At 37.8% G+C, this 20895-nt stretch overlaps 1 protein-coding gene across 4 annotated transcripts in view; it reads left to right on the top strand.

Moving 5' to 3' along the window:
• sar1b (secretion associated, Ras related GTPase 1B) overlaps positions 1–17870 on the top strand; it is a 28282-nt gene extending 10412 nt beyond the window's left edge. For all 4 annotated transcript variants that reach the window (XM_072263920.1, XM_072263921.1, XM_072263919.1 and 1 more), the window contains exons 2-7: positions 6775–6862; positions 11180–11299; positions 12958–13023; positions 13114–13217; positions 15151–15282; positions 16748–17870. In XM_072263920.1, coding sequence (XP_072120021.1) covers positions 6793–6862; positions 11180–11299; positions 12958–13023; positions 13114–13217; positions 15151–15282; positions 16748–16864 — 609 coding nt within the window. In that variant the 5' untranslated portion in view covers positions 6775–6792 and the 3' untranslated portion in view covers positions 16865–17870. The remainder of the gene's footprint in view (positions 1–6774; positions 6863–11179; positions 11300–12957; positions 13024–13113; positions 13218–15150; positions 15283–16747) is intronic.
• The last annotated feature ends 3025 nt before the right edge of the window (positions 17871–20895 follow it).

Below are 20895 nucleotides of genomic sequence, written 5' to 3' on the forward strand. Positions count from 1 at the left end.
GCAGTAGTAAATTTGATCCCATTGAGCCTGGAAGTTGAGTGGGCTTCTGAAAATCAGATCAACTAATGAGCTCTTTAAATGAAAATCGATTATGCATATCCAACTTCCATTCTGGAATTGTATAACTGAGTTGCCTACTGGCATTCATCATTGTCTGTTCTCTGTTCTTCAATTTTCTATGAATTAGTTGTCTTATTCAAAACCTGAAGATGTGAAAGTTGGTTTCCAATGTGTGAGATATTATCTGGTATCATTCCTGTAAGGCCAAAGAGGGAACATCAGTGTTTTATAGATCAACTGGTTGTTGTAGTCGAGGCTACATAGATGGCATTTCAGATCTTGTACTTCTTGATAAGATGTGCTTGATCAAAAGCTAGAACCACTTTAAATAGCAGCTGTGATTAAGATTGGTTATATGCTTTGCCCATGATTATGGCTGGCATATGTAATGATCCAGAAGATTGAGATCTTTACATTTTACCTGACTCAAGATAGCACTACTACACATTTATTAGGAGAAGGTGAGCGTGTTAATTATATTGATGGCTGTCACTGTATCAGAGTTTGGCACCCTCCCAGAAATTCTGTTTATTTAGAAGTCTCACAACATGTGCTGTTTGCTTAATTAAATCAAGAATGCCAGATATAAATATAAAATCAGTTGAGTTACTAATGTAATGCAGGATTTAATTTGTGCAGGAGCTTATCATAATAGAAAAGTTACCAGCTTTACTTGTTATCAATTCTGACCAGCTGAATGATGATGGAATAAAAATATTGTTGTGTAGCTTTCTTCAAAAGTTTGAAAGTACCTACAAATTTGCAGTTGTACAGTATTTGTTAATGTTTAAAGTTAATTAGATGTTAATTTATGTGGGGGCTAATCCATAAGTGTTGTTTGTCTGTGAATCCTCGACCACTGGAGGCAGACTCCTGGAGCTAGAAGACTGGATGTGCATTAGGAGGGTAGAACGGGGCTTGTTTTGCTAATAACGCTTTGTCGCTTGTTGTGTTCTATGTTGTTCTGCCGAGCATTGTGGGCATTCTGTGCTTGCGCCAGAATGTGTGGCGACACATGCAGGCTGCCCCCAGCGCATCCTTGGGTGTGTTGGTTGCTTAGGCGAACGATACATTTCACTGTATGTTTCAATATACAGATAAATAAATCTGAATCTGAGCTTCCCGCACAGATCTTTATCTACATGAACATTTTTCACATTCTATTACAATTGTGTGCAGAAGCTGATGCTGTGCAAACATTCCAATCTTCTGTCACTCTGTCTGAGTTTATGGCAGCCTTCGCAACTGGATCCAGTGCTATATTTGTCCAACATCTCCACACCCCTTCTGAAGGATCACAAACTAGTATTGGGGAGGAGACGTTAACCTGTTTTACACAGCTTGGGGGCACCTCCTCCCTTGGCGATCAATTGTGATCTTGCTTATTGAAATACTCGGTAGAAGTTTTTATAAGCCAAAGCATTTTGTCACATCATTGCTGTGTTTGCAATGGTCTAATTGTGAATTAACAGTCTGGTGGTATCAAATCTCAAATGGGATTGGCACTAGAGACTAGCACTTGGGCGTTAAATGTAATTTTAATTCATAACCTTCATGTACATTTGGGCACACAGATTTTTATTAGGTGGCTGTTTGGGATTGAGATGGCTTGCTTCCGTTCCAGTTCTCTGCATTCTGAGGTGACTGATGCAAAATGTGAAAAAAATGCCTTCTACAGATAGGGCAGGAGGTTCTTCACAATCACGGCAGGTAGTTTGAGTTGCGGTACTCCTTCCAAACAGTAATGCTGAGTATCTCTCTGCACCCAACACATGGCTCAACTTTCTCAGTGCCATCCTCCTCCACTTTGAGTAGACACAGGATTCATTCAGGATATTGGACTTCTTTGAAGAGGCTTTAAGAGCATTCTTTCATCATCTTCTGTCACTGTTCTCAGAACAGAGTTTCAAGAGTGTATGTTGTTACGTACCAGCAGCAATAGATCACAAATTGAGTCAGATTTTAATGTTAAAACCACTATATTTATTAGTATCTATGCAAAAATATAGAAAATCCACAGAATAAGTGAGGGGAGGGAGTGGTAAATCCACGTTAAAAGGTAGAGATCACGAAGAATTTCACAGGTTCCACGCTGGGGAAACGAAGTAACAGTCGCCAAAGATCTTATTCGTTGAGTTGTCCCGAAATCCACATAGAAATACAGGTGTCCCCCGCTTTCCGAACGTCTGCTTTTACGCAATTTCGCTTTTACGAAAGACTTAACATTAGTACCTGTTTTTGCTAACCGAAAGAGGATTTTCGCTTTTACGAAAAAAGACGCCCGCTTTAAACTTGTGTTTACCCCGAGAAGGACTACCATGACCGTGAAGCCTTGCGCGGGCAGGTGTATGTGCATGCGTGTACGTGCTGATTTTTTTCTACAAATCTGTTTTGGCTCAATCTTTCCGATTCTGATAAGTGAAACTACACTGTACATTAGTGGTCACCAACCAGTCGATCTTTGAGACTTTCCCAGTAGATCCCGGGGGGAAAAAATGAAAAATAAATACACAAATACATTATGCCTGACAAACCTTTTGATGCAAAAGCAGATTTTACCCCTAGAGCGCACATGTGAGTCATATGCAGTAACTTCTACTTTGAAAAAGGACCACTCAACAACTTCATGTCCAAAGGACCAACTTTATGTGGGATGGCAAAACCAATGCAGCGGAGGGGCTTATACACACATGCGCAGAAAAGACTGGAAGTAAAATCCCGCAGTCCCAGAAACAACCTCTGTTTACAAACAGCTTTCCGTAGCGGAAGTATTGCTATATTATCATTATCCTGGTTGGTATTAACTTATCTTTATAATGCTCACATTACAACACCTTTAATTCTAAGTTTCATTATTTAATTTTATTTTAACAGGAAAAATAAATGAATAAAAATTAACTGTTGCACTCAATGTGATGACTGGGGCTGAATACTTTCTGCTAGTTCCCTGAAATTTGGCTCATAACTACAGACAGCCAGTCTGAGACTGTCAGTAAGACAAGTCCTGTATTTAGATTTAATAATTTTCATCTGTGAAAATGCAATTTCACACAGATAAGTTTACCCGAAGTAGGCACTGACTTTTAGTGCACATGTGGTGAGATGAGGAAACTTCTCCCTGCTGACAAGTCCCCAAAAGTCACCATTCCTTGATCTTGCTTTAAGCTCGATATCAATTTGCAAATCAATTATTTCCATTTCAATATCAGTTGGCACACCAAATACTGGCTGGAATTTAGCTGCTATCTGTTCTATATCGATCGGCAGAAATGGGTTTGAAATAAATGCAGCAATATCTTTCATGACGTTTAACTCCATAAAACGCCGATCAAACTCTATTGCCAGCTTGTCTCGGTAAGCACAGTACTGCTCAGGGCAAAAAGCATTTTTTTTCCTTGATGGCCTATAACAGTTTCTCCAAGTTGGGAAAGTGTGTCAGCCTCCCGTTCTTTAAATTTGAAATTCAAACACCAAGCTTGGCCTTAGACACATTTACTGCACTTATGTAGGGCAGATGTCGGTCTTTTCCCATGAGCTCGTTGTTAAGTGCGTTTAATTTAGCCGTTAGGTCTGTCAGAAACCCTAAATCCAGTAGCCATGCATCATCTGACAGTTCCTCGTGCTTCTTGTTTCTTTATCTCAGGCAGGAAGTCAACAAACCGTTGCAGCACGGTGCTGTCACAGACCTCCTGACGGACTGAATATTCAAATGGACAGTTTCCTTTGTTAGACAGAATGTTGAATATGCCACATTTTTCAAGTGTTTTGTATTGGTAAACTGTTACTGAGACACTAGTATAAGTTTCAGGGGTACACAAGCTAATGACACCACTGTTTTTTGTTTCCCAGTTCTTTTACATTTGGGGAATGTTGGAATTTAAAGGGGGAGAAGTGTTGTAATGTGAGCATTATAAGAATAAGTTAATACCAATTAGGATAATGGTATTATAGCAATATTCCCGCTATGGAAAGCTGTTTGTAAACAGAGGGTGTTTCCGGGGTTGCGGGGTTTTACTTTCGGTCTTTTCTGCGCATGTTTGTATAAGCCCCTCTGCTGCATTAGTTTTGCCATCCCAGATAAAGTTGTTCCTTTGGACATGAAGTTGTGGAGTGGTCCTTTTTCAAAGAAGAAGTTACTACAAAAGGTATGAAGTATTGTAATACTCTTAAAGAAAGCCAGCTTTGGCCTGTTTGATATGCTAGCTACAGTGTTTTCTTGGTTTAATTAATTTGAAAGTTTGACAAAAGCATTTTATGTAATTCAAATACAATTAGCCCAAATAAAAGCCCTCAAGTTGGAAGTACAATCTGTGCTGTTTTTTCTCTAAGCGATTTAGTAGGTAGATCTTGCCTTTCACTAAGGCCAAGGTAGGGGATCTTGGGCTTAAAAAGGTTGGCGACCACCACTGTACATACATTATTTCTACTTTATATAGCTATGTATTTATCATATAATTCCTGCTTTTACCATATGGTAGTGTTATTTTAGGTTTTATGTGCTATTTGGTATGATCTGGTAGGTTATTTTTTGGGTCTGGGAACACTCAAAAATTTTTCCGGTATAAATTAATGGTAATTGCTTCTTCGCTTTATGCCATTTTGGCTTACGAATGGTTTCAAAGGAGCGCTGTACCTTCTGATAGTGGGGAACACCTGTATCACAAGGTGACAGTCACGTGACAAGCACAGGTGGTTACCACATAACATACCCAAAACCATGTAAGGGTTAACAAAAGTGGCCGCCACAGGATACTCTAGCAAGATCCACCTATGGATCATACGAAGTGACAGTCACACATCCAATGTGCATTGTGTGCCGTTGATCAACCCAATCCTTTGGGCATGGGAAGGTATCAGACTTTACCCGTTGTCACAAGTCCCTGCCAGCAGCTTGCAGTCCAAAACTTCCACTCTCACCCTCTCTCTCCTTCTCTGAAAATCCCAGGGATCTGTTGCAGCTTGTTATTCTGACATCATAGTCCCACGTCATCCAGACGTTTTAAAGTGACACCCACAGTAAACGAAACCATGGTCACATAACAATGTCAGCAAATCTACTTTTACATTGCTAAAGGATGCAAAGCAATGCACATTAGAAGTTCAGATTTATCTACCTATCATTATTACCTGAGCTAGAATGGCAGCACAACACCAAACTCCCATTATGAGACTAGAAAAAGGCAGTGACATTTTGGAAAAACAATAAAAAATAACCAGTTGTCATAATTGGACCAAACAAACCATATTCAGAAATCGACACTGCATTAAGAGTAAGGGAAAAGAATATGTGACTGGTGATTCGGATCAATAGTTCTGCCTCTCCCACAGTGCAGCACTCCCTCAGTACCAAGGTGGGAGAATCAGTCCCGTTACTTTTATTGATTGGGATTAGGACAATGTGATTCAAGCATTCATGTGTCAAAATAGTTATCAGGATTCCAGATGAGGACTGAAAACTAAACTTGGGTTATAACCTACATCAACAGAGCTGCAGTGAAGCGTGTTATCAAGTTTCAAATTCCTTGGTTAAACTTGGGTTATAACCTACATCAACAGAGCTGCAGTGAAGCGTGTTATCAAGTTTCAAATTCCTTGGTGTCCACATTTCCGACGATCTCACCTGGTCCCTGAATAACACTATTCTTTGCATTTCTGGTCAGATGCTAACTGCATTTCATTGGCTTTATATCTGTCCTCGGCGCAATGACAATAAAGTTGAATCTAATCTAATGGGGGTACTAAATCGAGTAGACACAGTTTCTGATGCTTCTCCAGATTCTTTTCTGATTCTGCCCCCCTGGACTTGCTGTACCTTAATATTCTCTTTGAAGTTATCCTAGCTATAATAGCCTCTCCCTCATGAACCCATGCTTCATGTGGCTGAGTTAATGGAGAGAGTTTATTACAGACTGAGTGGTTCTCTCTCCTTTGGTACTGACCTGTTCCAGATTTTGCATTAGCATCTTTAAAAAGCCTGTCCTAACTCTTCTGAAAACCACTGCCATGTCCAAAATTCCCTTTTTTTCCCGAAAGTCCTTGAGCACATTGTCCATTCCCAAGTCCATTTCTGATGTTCCTGATTAATTTCTAGGGAAGTTTTATTTATTGTTCATGGTGGTCCAATCTAAACTGACACACAGTCTGGAACTGTGCATTACCTCATCTCAGCTGCCCTGTCAAAGTCTCATACCGTACATCTCCTTTGGTTTCGCTCATTGTTAGCTAGAATATATCTACTGACGGCTGTTCTTTCTGAGATTGAATTTAACGATGAATACATTCAGGTTTTCAAGACTGACTCGAGTGTAAACGGCAATCAGTACTCTGGTATGTTGGAATAGAGCAGTTTGATTGGACATATGCCTTTTCCAGTATTTTTAATGAACTACGGTTTGGAGCTTAATAACTACATGACAACATTGAGGAAGTGTTGAAAGATTACACAATAGAAAATGGGTATTCAGCACATACAGTCAATGGTTCTAGTTAACTAGAAATAAGAATGATTCTAGCATATACACATGGATGAAAACACATGTATCTATTTAAGCAAAACACCTCTAAAAAAATACTTTTTCCTGTTTTAGAACAAGCATTTTAAATACTTTAGTTCACTTTTCAAAATCTGGAATATTGTTTGATTCCCTGCTGCAATGCTCAGTATTATACCGGTACGCTCTCTAAAACACTATTGCATTTCTTTTTGATTTTCAGATTTCGTAAGACCCGGATATGACCTCCTTTTTTGAATGGATTTATAGTGGTTTCACTAATAGTTTTTGTAGTGCGCTTCAGTTTCTAGGTAAGATTTCCTACAGTTTTAAATGTTATCATTTGGCATGTGGCCATTTATACCTTTTGTTTTTCTCTGTTCTCCCTGCCATTTCAAAGGATATGTTCCCACAATTGCCAAGTTCACTGTTCTATTGGTCTTTAGAAGTGTCATTTTGTATGTCACAAACTATAAAATTGTAGCAAACTCAACAGGTCAAGCTGAAACATTAACACCGTTTTACTCTCCAGAGGATCTGTACAATCTGTTAATTGTTTCCAGCGTTTTCATATCCGATTGGATCTGTTTTGTCCAATTATAATGTTCTTAATGTGGAATAATTTTCTTTGGTCATTCAACCAATTCACATGTAGAAATATCAATAATTGGTGTTCCAGGGATCTCTGGACTCTCAGACCAAATGATCTTATTGCGACAGTCAAAAATGTCTGAATAGTAATATGGAGGTAGAAATATTCCCTGTTGTCTTTGCAGTGTCAATTGAATATTTTAAATATTTCTGAAAGCTGAGTATTTTTGCACAATGTCCACTGCTACCCATGAAAGGATCACAGCTAGATTAGTAAACATTTAGAATCTTGTGTGCTTATGCAATGTTGGGCATTGATGTGCCTTTACCAACACACTCCAGAAACAAAGAAAACAGGATATGGAGGTAAGAGCTGCTCATTTCTGTACCGATGCAGCTAGAGAAAATAAGATCCTGTTATTCTAGTTATGTATGTAAGGATTTGAAAATATGATTTGTTTCCTAATGAGTCCTAATATTTTTTGTTATTTTAAAAGCTGCTATAAACAGTTGCAAACAGTATCTCATACTGTTGGTGAATATAACACCATGGATGATCAGCTTATTTATTAAGCATCATACTACATTATTATAATTAGCAGGTCACAATTTATTAATAAACATATTCTGTAATATATGGAAGTGTTTGCTTCCCTGGTAGAGTTGCAGTGAACTTTGAGAGCTGATATATTTTCTCTTAGCAGACAAAAAGCTTCCAGTTTTTGTCCTTGCTGCATTTATTGTATTTGTTTTCAAATAATGCTGATAATTTAATTGATCTATTAAATGATTTTTTCCCCCAATGTATTTATTTAGTGCAATGACCCTGTTAGGACTTTTTTATAGGGCATTCCATGGAAGATTAATATTTGAAGCCTGATTCATTTTGAAAGTACTTGGAAGAGTTGAAGGCAAATGAAAGTTGTATAAATTTTTGAACAATATCATGCCGTATCAGATATTAATTCATAAAGCGTAGGATGTTTATTGTGGAGTGGACATCACTGGTAATACCCTCATTTATTGTGCATCCCTACTTACGGTACTGTGAACTGAAGACACGGTTAAGCAATTACACAGACTTTGGAGTTGTATGCGGATCAAACTGGTTAAAAATGGCAGATTTCACTCTCTCTGAGGGGGATTAATGAACTACTGTATGACAAACTGACAATGAGGCTGTTCCAGGACTAGCTCTTGTTGTGTTCAGTGAGTTGTAAGGGAACTGATTCAAAACTTTACTGTACGATACACGCAGGTACTCTATATACAAACCCCTTAAAAAAAACATTGACAAACTATGTCACTTCCTTATCCTTGTCTCTTTAAATAACAGTGCCCTACACTGTTACTCTATTATTTAAGGCTAAACAGTAGTGTAAAAAACAGCACAAATAAATCGAATGACTGACTGTGCTCACCATTGCATTGTAAAATCTTCCAAGAGGGCTTTGCTGCTAATCAGCCTACAACTGTACTGTGCTCATGTATAAACATAAATAAAGTAACCCGGTGCACCAAATTCAAAGTTATACTTTCGGAAAAAATGTTATAAAATTGCTTTATGGTTCAGCTCTTTTATACTACATGAGAATTCCAGATGTACAGTATAAAGGAAAATCTGCTACAGTACTGTGTAAAAGTCTCGGGCACACGTATCTATAGCTAGGGGGCCATGGCTTTTGGACAGTACTGTAGTAATTTTATATTTTGCACTGCACTGCTGTTGCTGCAAAAAATACAATTTTCATGATGCATGTGTTTGATAAACTTTATTTTGATATGGGTCTCTATTGTGGACTGAGATTGGGAAAGGGGGCAGGGAGAAGGGAATCATGGTTGGGAAATGGGGAAAGGAGCAGGAAGCACCAGAGAGACATTCTGTAATGATCAGTAAACCAACTGTTTGAAATGACCTTGCCTGGTGTGTCAGGGCTAGGTGAGTCTGCACCCTTGCCACCTCCTGCCCCGGCACTCCTTCTCTGCTGCTTGTCCCATACTGCTCCCTCAGTGCTCCACGTTGACAAATATAGTACTGTGCAAAAGTCTGGGACACCCTAGCTATATACATGTGCCTAAGACATTTGCACAGTATTGTATATCACATAGGTATAATTATTTTTCCACTGTTTTTGCACCAAATGTTATTTCTGCTCTCCATTGTTAGGTGATGTCCTTAGCTTTAAAGCTCATGGAAAGATTTACTTATAAATTATGTTTGAAATTAAAATAGTGTTGCTAAGCATTTCATAATTTCTCTGAAGTCTGTTTATAGAGAAAGCAACAAAATTTTAGGCTTTAAATTTTAAAATGCAGATTACATACTCTTGAGACAAATCTTCGGTGAAACACTGCTTGGAAAATCGATGTACACAGTTATTATGGAAAAGCAGGTGAAAAAACTGTTTGGCTCATCGTAGCTTGTGCCTCTTATAGCACCCACATCACAAATTCGTGTGTAGTCGGACACAAGACTGCCATTGCTAGAACTTGAACATAGAATATAGAAATCTACAGCACATTACAGGCCCTTTGGCCCACAATGTTGTGCCGACCATATAAGCTATTCTAGAAACTGCCTAGAATTTCCCTACTGCATAGCCCTCTATTTTTCTAAGCTCCATGTACCTATCTAAGAGTCTCTTAAAAGACCTATGGTATTCGCAGCTACCGTCGTCACTGGCAGTGCATTCCACGCACCCATCATTCTCTCGTGAAAAACTTACCTCTGTCTGTCCCTGTAACTACTTCCAAGCACCTTAAAACTAAGCCCCCTCGTTTTAACCATTTCAGCCCTGGGAAAAAGCCTCTGACTATCCACATGCTCAATGCCTCTCATCATCTTATACACCTCTATCAGGTCACCTCTCATCCTCCAACGCTCCAAGGAACAACGGCCAAGTTCACTCAACCTATTCTCATAAGGCATATTCTCCAATCTAGGTAACATCCTTGTAGATCTCTGCACTCTTTCTATAGTGTCCACATCCTTCTTGAAATGAGGTGACCAGAACTGAACACAGTACTCCAAGTGGGGTCTAACTAAGGTTTTGTATAGCTGTAACATAAATTTGGGTTTTTAAGAAAACAAACTGCTGGAGGCAATCAGCAAGTCAATAACCAATGGAGGGAAATTGGCAGTCGACGATTAGAGTCGAAATCCTTGGTCTGGACTGCTTGTTGTTTCGCGTCGTGGCCCTTCATCTGGACACATCAGGTGAAAGGCCTTGACTTGAAACATTGGTCCATTTCCCTCCACAGAGGCTGTCTGACCCACTGAGTTCCTCCAGCAAATGTTTTTCTGCTCTAGTTAGGGTGACATGGGAAAGCTCCCCCAGCTGTGGAGGACTAGGAATAAAATCCTGTTCACCGAATTACATCCTCTGAACAGTCCAGTCAGAATTAATGGGATTGTAACAAGGAAGAATGATATTCAATCAGATGTATGGAGGTAAAGTTGATGGAATCCTGTGTTGTTATGTAACTAACTGTTAGAAACACGTTTTGAGTTTGAGTCTCTACATTTAAAATAAAATGTTCTCAATTAACTTGTTATCTGATGTCATGTATGCTAATACTGTAAATTCAAATTTTTTGACACTACCTCAAGTTCAGTGCACTTATTGTTGTTTACCTAATTTCCTTCCCAAGTAAGAAACCCTGATCTCCAAATTAGTCACCTGTTCCAAACTCAATGTGTAAGGTTAGCACTATTCACAAAAAAAAAGCTAACCTGGCCGAGTAAAACATGTACAGATATGTCACTGGATATTTGTTTTACATTAGGCTGTTTGGTGAAAAGTGTGAAGTGTCTGTTGTGGCACATTCTAGAATAACATTTTATATGCTTACGAATAATCAAGTAATTCAGTGATGTGTGCTAAAGGCCCTGTCAAACTGAGTCACTTAGTTCCATATTCATCCAAGATTTTGTATTACATTAACTTGAAATGAGTGTGTGAAAGACAGATGTGTTACTGCATTTTTGACTTCCAGCATATATTTTTATATGTTGAGGTCTTGTTTTCTTGTTGTAGGGCTCTACAAGAAATCAGGGAAATTAGTATTTCTAGGACTGGACAATGCTGGGAAGACTACACTGTTGCACATGCTCAAAGATGATAGATTGGCACAACACGTGCCAACGCTACATCCAAGTAAGTTGCTTATTCACCAAGATTTCATTTTACTTGGAGGATAATTGCAATAAATTCTTTCATTTATATTACGTCATTTAAGTGCTTTCTCCCATGGGGGATGTGCCACAGCATTAATAAAAGGGGAGGCAATAGATTCTAGAAAAATGTGCCTGTACTTAAGGAAATGTCACCATTTCAGGTTGGCATGATCCTAGCTTCTTTGGGAAGTGGAAGAGAAGATTTAGAAGAATTTTCTATATTCTTAAGGGACTAGTGCCAGAGGATGAGAAAATAGTAAACATAACCCCTTTGAGCAGAAAGGAGTGTAAAATCATACCAGGAGATGCCTTATGATAAAGGAATGGCATTTACAGATATGATAAAGGCTTTTTGATTTTGAGTAATCCAATTGTTTGATGAAGGAATAGAGATGATTGATGAAAGAATTCAAGGAAATTATATGCATTTTATTAAGGATGATTAGCAGAACTGAAAAACATAGAATTGAAGTGTCACTAGCAGCATGGGTAGAAATTTAACGTAAAGTAAAATATATAGTGGTGAGTGGTTATTTTTCAGTCTGCAGGATGGGCAGTGGTTTCCTCCAGGGCAATATGAGGAGTGCATTTTTTTTTTTGACTATTAATGACTTAGGCATGAGTATACAGGGTAATGTTTCCAAGTTTGTAGATGACTCATCTTAAAAGCATACTAAACAAGGAGGAGGATAGTAATAGGCTAGCTCAATTTGCAGACGTGGGAGATGAAATTTAATATAGAAAACTGAAAGCACTTTAATATAAGAATAAGGAGAGACCATACAGATTGAATGACTCAGTTCTAATAGGTTTGCAAGATCAAGCTGTACGCATGCATAATTATTTGAAAATGAAAGGGCATGTTGAAAGAGTGATTAATAAAGTACCCTGGGTATCCTGGGTCTCATAAATAGAAGGACCTGTACCAAGCACTAGTTAGGCTGCAGCTGGAGTATTAAATCCAGTGCTGGTCCAAAGAAAGAACATGATGGTCCAAGAAAGGGTGTAGAAAAGTTTCACAAGAATGATTCCAGGGATGAGGAGTTTCAGCTTGAAAGGTAAGAGAAGTTGTATGGTTCTCTATTGACCAAAGAAGGTTCAAAAAATGACTCTGCAAGAGGAAAATTATATAGTTTTACGACTGGTTTAGCAACTGTTTTAAGGACAAAGATTTGAAACTTTGAATAGATGGTTCACAAAATAATTAGGAAATGCTGAACTATTCAGGTCATGGTAAGGATCTTGAAAAAAGTGAACAGGCAACTGAAAGGATAGTTTGCTGGGCTGTGGTGAAAGAGAGGGGAATAAGATTGTTGATCTAGAAGCCAAATGGTCTCTTATGCCATATCACTGTAATGTGTGCTTATATATAAAACTTATACATAGAAAATATCAAGAAAAAGAAATATAGTGTATCTTTTTGCATCATTTCTGCACGGAATATGGCTGTTTAAAATAGTACTCAATGGCATACTCAGTGATGTGAAATCATAATTACTTCTATTTTGTACGTCAATGTACAGATTGTTACTCATGTTTTAAGTAGAATGTGCACTATTGCTAAATGTAATTGCGTTCCTTTTCAATCTGCTCTGGAACATTTCCAGACAAATAATCACTGCTTTCCTTCTACCCTAGCCTCGGAAGAGCTGACAATTGCTGGGATGACCTTTACTACTTTTGATCTGGGTGGCCATGCACAAGGTAGAGATCTATTTGTAATGCTTATTGGCAAAACCAAAAAGCTGTTGCAACTTGTATGGTGTTCTAATTTTTTTCCTTATTGTTTCAAAGCCCGCAGAGTCTGGAAAAACTACCTCCCTGCTATCAATGCCATTGTCTTCCTGGTTGACTGTGCAGACTTCGAACGTCTGGCAGAATCTAAAGCAGAGCTTGATGTAAGCAAATTAGTTTAAAACATCTATCTGTATAAAAAGTTACAGTAACAACAAGAGAGTAAAATAAGGCAATGCATATTGCAGTAGCATTTTCAAATATTAGGTCTGTGTGCGTTCCAGGACGATATTAGATTAGTTGGTCAAGTATCTTAGAGATCATGTTGTAAGAGAAAAAACTAGGGATGGGGAGAAATACAAAAAGCATTGGAGGAACCCAGCGGGTCATGCAGCATCTATGGCGGGAAATGGACAGTCAGCATTTGGGTCAAGATCCTTCATGTAGACGGAATGGAAGCAGCTTAAAGAAAAGCTTCTACAGTTTGAGCCCTGGTTCTGAAGGCATGGTACCCAATGGTGGACGAGAGTGCTGTAGGAGACTACAAATGGAAATCAGCCGAGGCATGGAGAGAGAGTCGAAAGGAATGGTGAAAACTTTAATGTTGAGATTTCTGAACAAGAGCCAATGTACATCAAGCATATGGCTACATCCCAGGTATATGGCTGACAATGAAACAGCCTCGGATCTTTAGGCACAACATTATATTATGAGTTACTATATCCTAAAGCATCCACAGCTGATTTCACCATTCTTAGAGAACACCATTTTACAGATCCTACAGGCTGGTGAGCATCTCATGGTGCAAGTTAGAGACTTGCACTTGCTGAAGGAGGGCCATCAACAAAGAGTGGTCGGAATCCTCAAGTCCAGAGTTAAAGGTAGCAATTAGGGTTTCAGCAGCAGGTGAACTGAGGCATATTTACTGTGGATGTATGCAGTCATAAAAATGATCATTCACATCTTGAAATCAGATATTATATCGTAATTTAATTGTTCTGGTTCACTTTCATCTTGTCCTGACGCCGGCCCCCTAGGCATGAGTCGAAGTCGTAGTAGTAGTTCATCTTGTCAAAAAGTGGGAGGAAATCAGAGGCTGGGAAGAATGTGAAAGGGCTTCAGATTTCCAATACATACATAGAGGAAGTTTATGGTTCTTAATCGGAGAAAGTTTCTGGACATCCAGTACTGGATGTGCAAAATCACAGTTTATAATTGGCGGAGTTCAAGGGGGGAAATCGGTGATGTTGCATAATAAAACATGTCTAAATTAAGTGTTAATCCTTAACTAGAAATGATCCGATCCTCACCCAGCACATCAATATATGTGGTCTTTTAATAGAAAATCCATTTCTAACTGCCATCACTTCCACTGATTGGAAGTGGGAAACGGGTGACTTCTGCCCTTCTGCTTGTTTTGCCTTTCTCCTGCCGGCAAAACCAAGGATCAGTCAAAGAGTGCAGTGAAGACTTAACTAGAATGTATTGAGCATAATATTTTTTAAAGATCAAAAATGGGTATAGTGGGAATAAGCAACAGGTTGGAATAGAGGAGCAGTTTAGTTTGAATATGTAAACCTTATAGACCAAACTTCATAATACAGATGGCCGTAGAGAAGGCTCTTAAAGTATTGGGCTTTTGAGTTATGGATGATGGATCCCAATTACTTCCAACTGCTAAGCATCTCCAATTAAATTTACTCTAGCTCACAATCTTGAAGTGTAAAGCAGAATTAAATGCTGATTAGCACATCTAGCAGACAGAGAGGTTTTGGTGTGGGAGTTTGAGTAGCTTTTTGAGATTTGACCAGAAATCAGTGATAAGGGGTGTTACATTTATAACACAATTACACAGATAACATTCCCACCCTTACTGAAATTATTAAAGGATAATCTAGAGCATTGGTATGTTTCTAACAGAAATTTAACGGCCTTTCATTTATGAATTGTGAGGTAGAATTTACAAATAACAGGGTAAATAATTGTATTAAGAGAAATATGAGATTTTATGCACACCTCACTATGTATGTGTGCACACGTCTGTGTAGGTGATGCAGGATCAATCCTGTTAATAAATTGCCTTTCTGCTCTCTATAGGCACTAATGACAGATGAAACTGTTGGAAATGTGCCTATTCTCATCCTTGGTAACAAGATTGACCGACCTGAGGCAATCAGTGAAGAAAAGTTCAGAGAGTTATTCGGACTGTACGGACAGACAACGGGAAAGGTAAGCATCATACTTGCAAATGGGTAAATCAATTTTTGAATGATACTATTCTTAATTTTTGAACAAAGTCCACTCAAATCCAATCATGAAAGTAGGTCTTTTCTGCTTGTGTTTGCACCTCCAATGTATTTGCATTGAACCAATAAATGAAAAGTATTCTTTGGGTATTTTTTTTTAAAAAAAAGCTAAAATGAAAATGTATGTTGAACAAAATTATGGATCAGTAGATTTTAAGCATCTTGTCATTGGGAAATAGTGGAAGTCAGGTGAAGAAGAGGAGCTGGTTAAAGAAAGTTTGAACTATGGTATACAGGTGGTTAAAAACACATCTCTTGGGCTAGAGAGGCATGACCAATACTGCAAAAGAATGTTATGGTGGTGAATCTTTTGAAGATGTATCCTGTAATTCAATTAAATGCACCTCATTTGAGGATCCTGCTAGTACTAAAGCTTTGACCCTGTGTTGTTTATTTTAGTGAATCTCTATGGGTAATTACCAATTCTAAACTAAATGGCTTCCTATTATAACTTGGGTAACATTGAAAACATGGCTGTCAGATGTGGTATGTGGTTTGTATAGCATGTCTTTTGTACTCACTGTTACAATTTGGCCAATTAATTGGATGGCCAAAAAGCAGAAAGTTTTCTCTGTTGCTGTCTGTTTTCTTGGAGCTTTTTTCAGTATTTTGTTTACTACCTTTTTGAAGTTATTTTGACAAATTTTTAATGGATTTTTATACCAGATACTCTCTTGATATTCCGCTTCATCCATCCAAGTGTTCTTGCTGACCTTCATTGGCCAGCAACACAATTGACCTCAATTTTTTCCATCTGTTTAAATGCTTGTTATCTCTTATATTCTGCAGCCCTATAGGTACCTAAGAACATTGTGCCAATTTTGACTTTTTGTTTTTGTTCATCCCTCCATTTGGAATCATCCTTATAGCTGCCAGGGTTCACTGAATTATTATTTTCATAAGCTATTGAAAGTTTTATCATTTTCAAGTCCCTTGAAACTTAACATTTTGTCATCTATCCTAATGTGTTATTTCATGTCTCGACATTATCTTTTGTCTCCTAAATGATTCAATTAATTGTATTGGTACATTTTTGCTGTGCTTTGCTGTAAATGCAAATTAGCTGACCAGTGGTGTAGTGGCATCCGCACTGGACTTTGGGTGTGTGTGTGTGTATATATATATATATGTGCGTAGTTTTTTTTTAAGACAATGGATAGACAGATAAAAGAAGCAAAATAACTATGTAGAGTTTGTGAGTTTGTTTTCTTTCGCCATTTTGTCGTCAAAGCAACTAGGTCTGCATTAGTGGAAATTAGAATCAGAATCAGGTTTAATATTACCGGCACATGTCATGAAATTTATTGCTTTGCCATAGCAACAAGATGTGAATGTTTTCAAAATTAATCAAAGATGTTTTTCTCTCCTGTGCGTATCTGGTCCTACAGGGAAATATCTCCATGAAGGAGCTTAATGCACGACCACTAGAAGTCTTCATGTGCAGTGTCCTAAAGAGGCAAGGTTATGGAGAAGGTTTCCGTTGGCTAGCCCAGTACATAGACTGAAGCTGATTTTTGAGAAGAGTCAAAGACCGAAGACTCATCTACCACCATACAACAACTTGAACCTAATAGACATTTTCTGGGTATATGTTTGGTTATAAAAGTTTGATGTTTTTCTAGAAGAATAACTATTACGTTGGCTGTGCTTAAAAAAAAATCATCTGTATGTACGAAGCCTCCAAGAAATGTTCTTAAACAATTTGTATGTTTGAAGTTACAATATGGTAACACTCTAATTTCAGTAGATAATATACTTGTTTCGTTATTTGATTTATTACATTAACCAAACCATCTTTCTGTACAGTTTTGGAAAGAGTGTGTACTTACACAAAAATAGTCTCTTGAATGCACTTTTTAACAGGAAAGCAACCTACACGTGAGCGGTATTTAATGATCATGTAAAATTTTTTATGTACTATTTTTGAAATTGTTCGGTTCAATAAATTTAGAACGTGTAACCATCTATCCTTTTAGTATCTGAAGAAGATAAATATTTTTAGAAAAACCTCAATTAAGTGATACCTACTGCATGATGCCTTAACATTTTGGAGTGTCCCTGAGCACCATGTATTAAATTAAACTGTAACCAATATATTCCTTGCTTGAGAAATAGATGAACCAAATGCTCATTCCAGATCTATTTCTGTTATTCTAATGAGAACTGTGCAGAATGTAAGCACAGCTAATTTTTATTTAAAGCTTTAAATTATATCTTCCTCATAGAATAATATGAAAAGCACCAATAAATTATACATGCATGAAATAATCCCACTAGCATTTTCCTTGAGAAATGTTAGGATTTATTAAAACAACTAATTTATACTTTGTTAATCTTTTGGCTGTGTAGCAACTTGATTTAGTTTTGGAAGAATTCTTTGAGAGTCAACTGCTCTTAATTATTAATTTCTTGTATGCCAAGACAGACACAACTAGAAATGAAGCTAGAAAAGAATTAACTCCATTGTGCTAAATAATGGTTTGGAGATTAATTTATAAAGGTGACACATTATCTCATTGTTCCACCGTTAAAGTCATTCAGCATGACACCAAACCTCAGTGCCAGAACAGAAGTGCTTAAGAGTAATGTGAGCAAAAAAAAACCAGAATAAACTTCATCTATCCCTAGTGTTATTAAACCTTGTTTCGATGCACTTTCTAATGCTCTTTGTGGCTAAATAGCCACATAACCCTGGCTGTGTAGCAGTTGAATTGCCAATAGGTACAAGCATTGAATCACTTTCTGGAGCAGGGGAGTGGGTGGATCTGAGAACTGCTAAAAGCACTCTGGATCACATTGTTTGTGAGTAGAATAATAAACTCCATTCTCAAATATGCAGCTTGCAATTTTTGTTTAAAGAGGTTTCAGTCAAAAGTTGACATCTTGAAACACTTTTGCAGGTATCATGTTAATTAGCAATGGGGAAAGAAACTACAGTTTCTTGTAATAAATGGATACAGAATACATTATGATGAGATTGTATTTGTATCCTACAGTAGATATTTACAAACTGCAAGACTTGACAGTATCTCTTACAAAATTGTTCTGATACAGACTTTCATTCTGTTCTTGTTGGGCTTCACACATGCATCTTTCATTAGTGATTATCACATAGTAATCAGAAATTGAGACTTTAACTGCTTTTAATACACCTCTTAATTGAGAAAAATGGAAGCCATTTTTGTAGCTGTGCTATTGCTATTCAGGTTGCTCCATAGTGCATCTGGACTTCCTTGGTCTTTACGGCTCAATTACATGTTGAGTAAGCATGCACTGTCTCCAGTAATGTCCTGCTTCACACGGGATAGTTAAAAAATCTCCACCACTGAAGGAGGAGTAGTAGAGGGGTGGGAGAGAAGGGATACCTACCTCCATCAATCTCTCCAATCTGTATATTTTACATAATATTTTGTTTTATGGAAAAATTGCTCCATAAACAATTTTTCCTAAAAAAAAATCCGTCAGCACTTGATGTAGGATGCAGATAATAGAATACAAACAATTCAATGTCCAAATGTAAATCAGATATCTTGGTGTGCAGATAAACAGAAGATGAAATTCAATTTAGTTTGATGTGGGGGGGAATTGAAACTAGTTAGGAAGATAAATTGATTTTGGTAGAAGAGTGAAATCTAGGAATAAATAAAATATAGAATACAGGAATAAATCAAAGTAACGATGCAGGTTGATGAGGTGTTACATTATGAATAAAGTAATTTTTAGAGGAAGAGAATACAAAAATAGTGGTTTGACCACATTTGATAAGCTATCATTCTGATCACAGTAGTAAAGAAAGAATATTAAAGTATGGGAGGAAATGTAAATGGAAGAATGATTGTATTCTTGGCTTCAAAATGGATGATCAACCTTAAAAACTGTAATAAAAACAATCATTACTGCTGTGTTCATCCTCTACGGGGTGTGCAAGGTGTCTTTGGGTCTCTGCCTTAAAGTTGAGGGTCTGTAGAGGAGAGTGTTTTTGGTATGTGGCTTGGAGCTGCTCTTACTCCAAGTCTCCTTTTTAAAAAAAAGAAGAAAGAGACTTGCCTCTAGCCCTTTTTCCTGATATGGCATGCCAGAGAGGGGAAGCAGCTGTAATTTGCAGTAAGGTCACAATAATATCACGGGGGCTTGGTCAGTATGCTCAAAGCAGACCTTTGGTATCTTTTTTTTAAAAGAAAGAGCAAATTAATATTGGGCCATATATAAAGCTAACAGAAGTCACACTGTGAACTGCCTGAAGGAATGGGGTATTTAAAGGTGTCTTTGAATGTTAGTAGCACTTACAAAAACAGTGTGCTTGACATTTGAGTTTTAGTACAATAATGAACAATAAAAGAGATGCAAATATGTATGCCATGTCTTGTGATGCGTGTAATGGATTAACTATGCACCATGGTGTCAATGTACAATCACTTATATCGTCTATACACAGTGTATACACAGTATCTCGTGGTGTGCTGGGTATTTGTATGAAGATGAAAGTGGAGTAACGTGACGGAATAAGTCAAGCTCATGATGGCGTTCTAAGATTTTATTCAAGGCATGGATATGTTATTCTGGGTATGAAGTTTTTAGACATTCACCTTAATTATTAATGTGAAATATGTTCCCTTTCATTGTCTTTATGTGTTTTTAAGACCATTAGACATAGGAACAGAAATAGGCCATTCGCCCATTGAGTCCACTCCGCCATTTGATTGTGGCTGATCAATTTCCTTTTCAACCCCATTCTCTTGCCTTCTCCCTATAATCTTTCATTACCTGACTTAGCACGAATCTATCAACCTCTGACTTAAATACTCCCCATGACCTGGTCTCCACAACTGCCTGTGACAATGAATTCGACAGATTCCCACTCTGGCTAAAGAAATAACTCCTTGTCTCTGTTCTAAATGAACATAACACTACTCTCAAGTTATGCCCTCTGGTCCTAGGTTCCCTCACTATAGGAAATACCCAGTCTGTCTAGGCCTTTCAGCATTCAGTGGGTTTAAGAAGGATCCACCCCCCCCCCCCATTCTTCTACATTCCGGTGTACAGGCCCAGAGCCATCATGTACTCCTCATATGATAAGCCTTTAATTCCAGGAATCATTTTCGAGAACCTCCTTTGAACTGTCTCCAATGTCAACATATCCTTTCTTAGATAAGGGGCCCCAGATTGGTCACAATACTCCAAGTGATGCCTCACAAGTGCCTTAAAAAGCTTCAGCATTACATCATTGTTTTCATATTCTAGTATTCTCAAAATGAGTGCTAATGTTGCATTTGCCTTCCTCACCACCAACTCAATCTGCAAGTTAACCTTTAAAGAATCCTACACAAGGATTAAAAAATAGTTCCAGAAGTAATCTGCGCTTTTATTCCTTCTCCCAAAGTGTATGGCCATACACTTCCTGGCACTGTATTCCATCTGCCACTTGTCCATTCTCCTAATCTTCTGCAGACTCCCTGCTTCCTCAACCCTACCAGCTGGTGTATATATCTTTGTATCATCTACAAACTTGGCTACAAAACCATCAATTAGGTCATAC

The sequence above is a fragment of the Mobula birostris genome, chromosome 7 (assembly GCF_030028105.1).
Source record: "Mobula birostris isolate sMobBir1 chromosome 7, sMobBir1.hap1, whole genome shotgun sequence".
Taxonomy (NCBI): domain Eukaryota; kingdom Metazoa; phylum Chordata; class Chondrichthyes; order Myliobatiformes; family Myliobatidae; genus Mobula; species Mobula birostris.